The sequence below is a fragment of the Raphanus sativus genome, unplaced genomic scaffold (assembly GCF_000801105.2).
Source record: "Raphanus sativus cultivar WK10039 unplaced genomic scaffold, ASM80110v3 Scaffold3011, whole genome shotgun sequence".
NCBI lineage: Eukaryota > Viridiplantae > Streptophyta > Magnoliopsida > Brassicales > Brassicaceae > Raphanus > Raphanus sativus.
This window is the reverse complement of record NW_026618318.1, coordinates 705-6,772: the sequence shown is the minus strand read 5'-3', so window position 1 is coordinate 6,772 and position 6,068 is coordinate 705. Positions and strand designations below refer to the sequence as shown.

The window sequence follows — 6,068 nt, the reverse complement described above, 5'->3', positions numbered from 1 at the left end:
TTATCAGACAAAGAACGGGCAGAAAAATAATTATTTAAAATTATGACGAGAACAAAAAAAAATATCTTACGGATTCTCTCAAGAACTTAAACAAAATCAAAGAGTATAATACTTAGATCCATAAGACTATATTTATTAATTGAATTTCTAACTATTATTTGTTTGACATCCATTAATTTTCTCTTTATCTTGAGCAAGTCACGGCTTGGTCGTCAAGAAATAAACAGAGCATTATATAAACTCACATGAGTCTTTCACAAAACTCCACTACCAACTATATATTATATAAAAAGATATAAGCATAGAGATCTCTGCACATTATTCAACAGTTTTTACGGCAGACACCAAGAGAGTCTCCAAACCCTTTTTCACTTTTCAGCTTCTTCTTGATCCTGTTCAAGGTACATATCTACATATACATGTATATATTCTCTGCTATATATATTTATACATGTATATATATTCTCTATTATATAGTTCTGTGTTTTATCTGGACCGAAGCTTCTGTGCAGCCTTGTTGTGATTGACAGGACAGATCTTGGTTCAGGTTTCATCATTTTGTCAGATGTTCTTGAATGAAAACAAGAAAAGCAGATATTTAGGGTCTTCCTATGTTTGGTGAACTATTGATTGTGAAAGCCTTTGTTTTGTTTCCTTTTATGTTTTTCTGTTTCTTTTTTGGTCTGACCTTTATGTCTTTTTTTTTTTGAAACGATTTTATCTGACCTTTATGTTCCCCATTTAGATACTACTCTCTCTTAAAGATCTCAACTCATAGATTTGGAAACTTATCATTATGTCTCTCCTCTCAAACGCTTAGGATCAAAAGGACATTGTGGAAAGTCTAATGGCTTCAGGGAGCGGGTTAAACAGAGATGCAAATATAGTAGAAGAGGTTTCAGAGACCAAAAGAAGCATAGAAGAAGACAAAGAAGTGAAGAAAACAGAGAAGAAAGAAGATCATGAGAAAACCAAAACGGTTCCGTTTTACAAGCTATTTGCCTTTGCAGATTCCTTTGACATACTCTTGATGATCCTCGGGACGCTTGGATCTATTGGCAACGGTCTCGGCTTCCCTATTATGACCGTACTCTTCGGAGATCTTATAGATGCGTTTGGACAGAATCAGAATGATTCAAATGTTTCCGACAAAGTCTCCAAAGTAAAAAAAAACCAAATTATGTTTTTGTGTCTTAATAAAGATCCATTTCAAGAATTTACTTGTGCTAATAAGAGTCTATTAATCTCGCTCACAGGTAGCTCTGAAGTTTGTATGGCTTGGAATCGGTACTTTTGCGGCTGCTTTTCTCCGTAAGTTATTGGATATGTCAAAGATTTAACTAACACATCTTAAGTAAAACAGAGCTTTTAACGTTCTTGATGTGTATGAATGTACAGAGCTGTCTGGTTGGATGATATCTGGAGAGAGACAAGCAGCAAGAATAAGAAGTATGTATCTAAAGACAATATTAAGACAAGATATAGCCTTTTTCGACGTCGATACAAACACAGGTGAAGTCGTTGGAAGAATGTCCGGTGACACTGTGCTAATCCAAGACGCTATGGGAGAGAAGGTACTCTCATATTAGTCAAACAAATAACATTTCAAAAGTTTCATGATTCTTTAGTTTATAACAAAGGAAACGACGTTTTCGAGCAGGTGGGGAAAGCTATACAACTTCTATCAACATTTGTTGGAGGCTTTGTGATAGCATTCTTAAAAGGATGGCTGCTAACTTTAGTCATGCTATCTTCAATTCCACTTCTTGTAATGGCCGGTGCGGGTCTGGCTATTGTCATTGCTAAGACAGCTTCTCGTGGACAAACTGCTTATGCCAACGCTGCGGTTGTAGTTGAGCAAACAATCGGTTCCATAAGAACGGTAACTAGGCTTTTTACCCTATACACATATGCTTAGTCAAAAAGAAAAAAAAACGATAAAAATTAATCGATCTTCATGTTTTCCATCTTCTTAAACTCCCAATAATTTTTGTTTATATATATTTAATCAGGTTGCATCGTTTACTGGAGAGAAACAAGCCATAAGCAACTACAACAAACATCTTCTCACTGCTTACAAAGCAGGAGTCATTGAAGGTGGTTCAACTGGACTGGGACTTGGAACGCTCTTTCTTGTAATCTTTTGTAGCTACGCTTTAGCGGTTTGGTATGGAGGAAAGCTGATTCTTGATAAAGGGTACACAGGAGGACAAGTCCTCAACATCATCATCTCTGTTTTAACTGGATCCATGTAAGTACCTTTCATTAAAAACAATGCGTCTTATGTGTATTTAACTTTCTTGCAACACAATCTAAGACTCGTTTTTGTTCACTTGATTAGGTCGTTAGGTCAAGCATCTCCTTGCTTAAGCGCGTTTGCAGCTGGACAAGCTGCGGCTTACAAGATGTTCGAGACCATAGAGAGAAGACCTGACATAGATTCTTATAGTACAGATGGTAAAGTGTTGGATGACATCAAAGGAGACATTGAGCTTAAGGATGTCTACTTCACTTACCCGGCAAGACCTGATGAACAGATTTTTCGCGGTTTTTCGCTGTTTATCTCTAGTGGTACAACCGTGGCTTTGGTTGGACAGAGTGGGAGTGGAAAGTCTACTGTTGTGAGTCTAATAGAGAGGTTTTATGATCCGCAAGCTGGTGAAGTTCTCATAGATGGTGTTAACCTAAAAGACTTCCAGCTAAAATGGATCAGAAGCAAGATTGGACTTGTGAGTCAAGAACCGGTTCTGTTCACTTCAAGCATCAGAGACAACATTGCCTATGGTAAAGAAGACGCTACAATAGAAGAGATCAAAGCAGCTGCAGAGCTTGCAAACGCTTCCAAGTTTGTGGATAAGCTTCCTCAGGGTTTGGATACAATGGTTGGAGAGCACGGCACTCAGCTTTCGGGAGGACAGAAACAGAGGATCGCTGTGGCCAGAGCCATTCTAAAAGATCCAAGAATTTTGCTTCTAGACGAAGCAACAAGCGCGCTTGACGCAGAGTCAGAGAGAGTGGTTCAAGAAGCACTCGATAGAATCATGGTTAACCGGACTACAGTTGTGGTTGCTCACCGGTTAAGCACGGTGCGAAACGCTGACATGATCGCTGTGATTCACCAAGGGAAGATCGTGGAGAAAGGCTCTCACACTGAGCTGCTCAAGGACCCGGAAGGAGCTTACTCTCAGCTCATACGTCTTCAGGAAGAGAAGAAGCAGGAAGAGAAACCAGAGGGTGAGCAAAAGATGTCATCATTAGAATCATTCAAACAATCTAGTTTGAGAAAATCATCTCTAGGAAGGTCACTAAGCAAAGGAGGATCATCCAGAGGAAACAGCAGCAGACATTCTTTCAACATGTTTGGTTTCCCGGCAGGTATCGAAGGAAACGACGTCGCTCAAGATCAAGAAGAGGGTACTACAGAACACAAAACCAAACCAAAGAAAGTCTCCATCCGTAGAGTGGCTGCTCTAAACAAACCAGAGATACCTGTTCTCATACTCGGTGCAATATCAGCAGCAGCTAACGGAGTTATACTCCCTTTATTCGGTATACTAATCGCAAGCGTTATCAAAGCGTTTTTCAAACCGCCAAAACAGTTAAAAGAAGACACAAGCTTCTGGGCGATCATATTTATGGTTCTTGGTTTCGCCTCCATCATAGCGTACCCAGCGCAGACCTTCTTCTTCGCTATAGCCGGATGCAAACTGGTGAAGAGGATAAGAAGCATGTGTTTTGAGAAAGTGGTTCACATGGAAGTTGGATGGTTCGATGAGTCTGAGCATTCTAGTGGAACCATCGGAGCAAGGCTATCGGCGGACGCAGCGGCCATACGTGGTCTAGTGGGAGATGCTTTGGCTCAGATGGTTCAGAATCTTTCGTCTATATTAGCTGGTTTGATCATTGCGTTCTTGGCTTGTTGGCAGCTGGCTTTCGTTGTCCTTGCCATGCTTCCTCTTATTGCACTCAATGGGTTTCTTTACATGAAGTTCATGCAAGGTTTCAGCGCTGATGCAAAGGTAAACTAGTTACTCTTTAGTTGGAGAAATAATTAATTAATATATAAAAGGATGCGTTTCAAAAAAAAAAAATATATATATATATAAAAGGATATAAGCCAATAAACTACAATTGGATTGGTTTTAAGTTGGAAACTCTGAATTTAACAAAACTTGCAATGTTTTAACTTCTATATCTCATCTGTGTAATCATCATTGGCAGAAAATGTATGGGGAAGCTAGTCAGCTAGCTAACGACGCGGTTGGGAGCATAAGAACGGTTGCTTCATTCTGCGCAGAAGAGAAAGTGATGAACATGTACACAAAGAAATGTGAAGGTCCTATGAAGACAGGGATACGCCAAGGCATTGTCAGTGGTATTGGTTTCGGCTTTTCTTTCTTTGTCCTCTTCGCTTCCTACGCTTGCAGTTTCTACGTTGGTGCAAGACTTGTAGATGACGGCAAAACAACCTTCGACTCTGTTTTCAGGGTATATACATACATAAAGAATTACACAAACCGTTAGATTATTTATATTTTCTTGATTCTTATGATGTTTTTTTTATTTTCACAGGTTTTCTTTGCTTTGACAATGGCTGCTATGGCGATATCTCAATCTAGCTCACTGTCTCCTGATTCAAGCAAAGCTGATATAGCTGCTGCTTCGATTTTCGCGATTATAGATAGAGAGTCCAAGATTGACCCAAGTGTGGAGTCTGGAAGAGTGTTGGATACTGTTAAAGGAGACATTGAGCTTCGTCATGTTAGTTTCAAGTATCCAGCAAGACCTGATGTTCAGATCTTCCAAGATCTTTGTCTAACTATTCGAGCTGGAAAGGTATAGTGACTGACTAATGCATTTTTTGATATGAAAAGACAGAACCTTAACTCTGTTTGTTTTTTCAGACCGTTGCTTTGGTTGGAGAAAGCGGGAGCGGGAAATCAACGGTGATCGCTTTGCTACAGAGGTTTTACGATCCAGACTCAGGTGAGATCACTCTTGACGGTGTAGAGATCAAGAGCTTGCGGCTAAAATGGCTTAGACAACAAACGGGACTTGTGAGCCAAGAGCCGATTCTGTTTAACGAAACGATCAGAGCCAACATCGCTTACGGGAAAGGCGGAGATGCGAGTGAATCTGAAATCGTATCTGCAGCTGAACTATCAAACGCCCATGGATTCATCAGTGGTTTACAACTGGTAATAATAACTAAAAGCTTTAGGGTTACTTGTATTCCAAGGAATTAGGTAAAAGTGACCTGATATTGGTTTAATGATTTAGGGTTACGACACGATGGTGGGAGAAAGAGGGATTCAGTTATCGGGTGGCCAAAAGCAACGAGTGGCCATAGCGAGAGCCATCGTCAAGGATCCTAAAGTATTGCTTCTTGATGAAGCAACAAGTGCTCTGGACGCTGAGTCTGAACGTGTGGTTCAAGATGCGCTTGACCGGGTTATGGTAAACCGGACTACTATTGTGGTGGCTCACCGGTTATCGACGATTAAGAACGCTGATGTTATCGCGGTGGTTAAGAACGGAGTTATCGTGGAGAAAGGGAAGCATGAGAGTTTGATTAATATCAAAGACGGAGTTTATGCTTCGTTAGTGCAGCTTCATCTGAGTGCAGCTTCTTAAATATATATTTTTCATGTTCCCTAATTTTTTATTTTGTTTTTGGTCAATTGTGCTTTGTTATATATCATTGGTGAATCTTTTATCTTTTTTGTTTTTTTTGTGATATGTATACAATTTGAGTTTGAATGGTCAAAACAAGAATCACCTTGGAGAATCCTCAAACAATGCATGTATTACCTTCTATGTAACCAAAGTCTAGTCTGGTAATCAAATTATTGAACTCTCTTCACAATCCAAATAAAACTATATTTAAGTATCATTATTCAAATTATTTATGATCCACATGATTTATATCCGAATTGAAATTTAATGAACTTGCTTTTACTTTTTATGTAAATATAATTTGGACAAATATATTTTTATAACTCAAACTCAATCTAAAACCTAAGAAATATTTGCCTAAAATCTAATTTTGCCACATAATGAGTTTCAAT

The 6,068-nt window shown here is 39.0% G+C and overlaps 1 protein-coding gene across 1 annotated transcript; it reads left to right on the top strand.

The window, feature by feature from the left end:
• The first annotated feature begins 254 nt into the window (after positions 1-254).
• Positions 255-5,790, top strand: LOC108855321 (ABC transporter B family member 4). The gene is made up of 11 exons (XM_057000859.1): positions 255-401; positions 821-1,162; positions 1,257-1,311; positions 1,399-1,574; positions 1,661-1,882; positions 2,013-2,251; positions 2,342-4,019; positions 4,222-4,488; positions 4,573-4,836; positions 4,905-5,198; positions 5,281-5,790. The coding sequence occupies exons 2-11, from the start codon at positions 848-850 to the stop codon at positions 5,632-5,634; spliced, it is 3,864 nt and encodes a 1,287-aa protein (XP_056856839.1). The 5' UTR covers positions 255-401; positions 821-847; the 3' UTR covers positions 5,635-5,790.
• Positions 5,791-6,068: the final 278 nt, after the last annotated feature.

Coding starts and splice junctions, on each gene's coding strand:
- LOC108855321 (XM_057000859.1), top strand. CDS start 848: ATGGCTTCAGGGAGCGGGTTAAACAGAGATGCAAATATAGTAGAAGAG. Junction 4,020..4,221: donor GTTTCAGCGCTGATGCAAAG/GTAAACTAGTTA, acceptor CATCATTGGCAG/AAAATGTATGGGGAAGCTAG. Junction 4,837..4,904: donor TAACTATTCGAGCTGGAAAG/GTATAGTGACTG, acceptor TTGTTTTTTCAG/ACCGTTGCTTTGGTTGGAGA.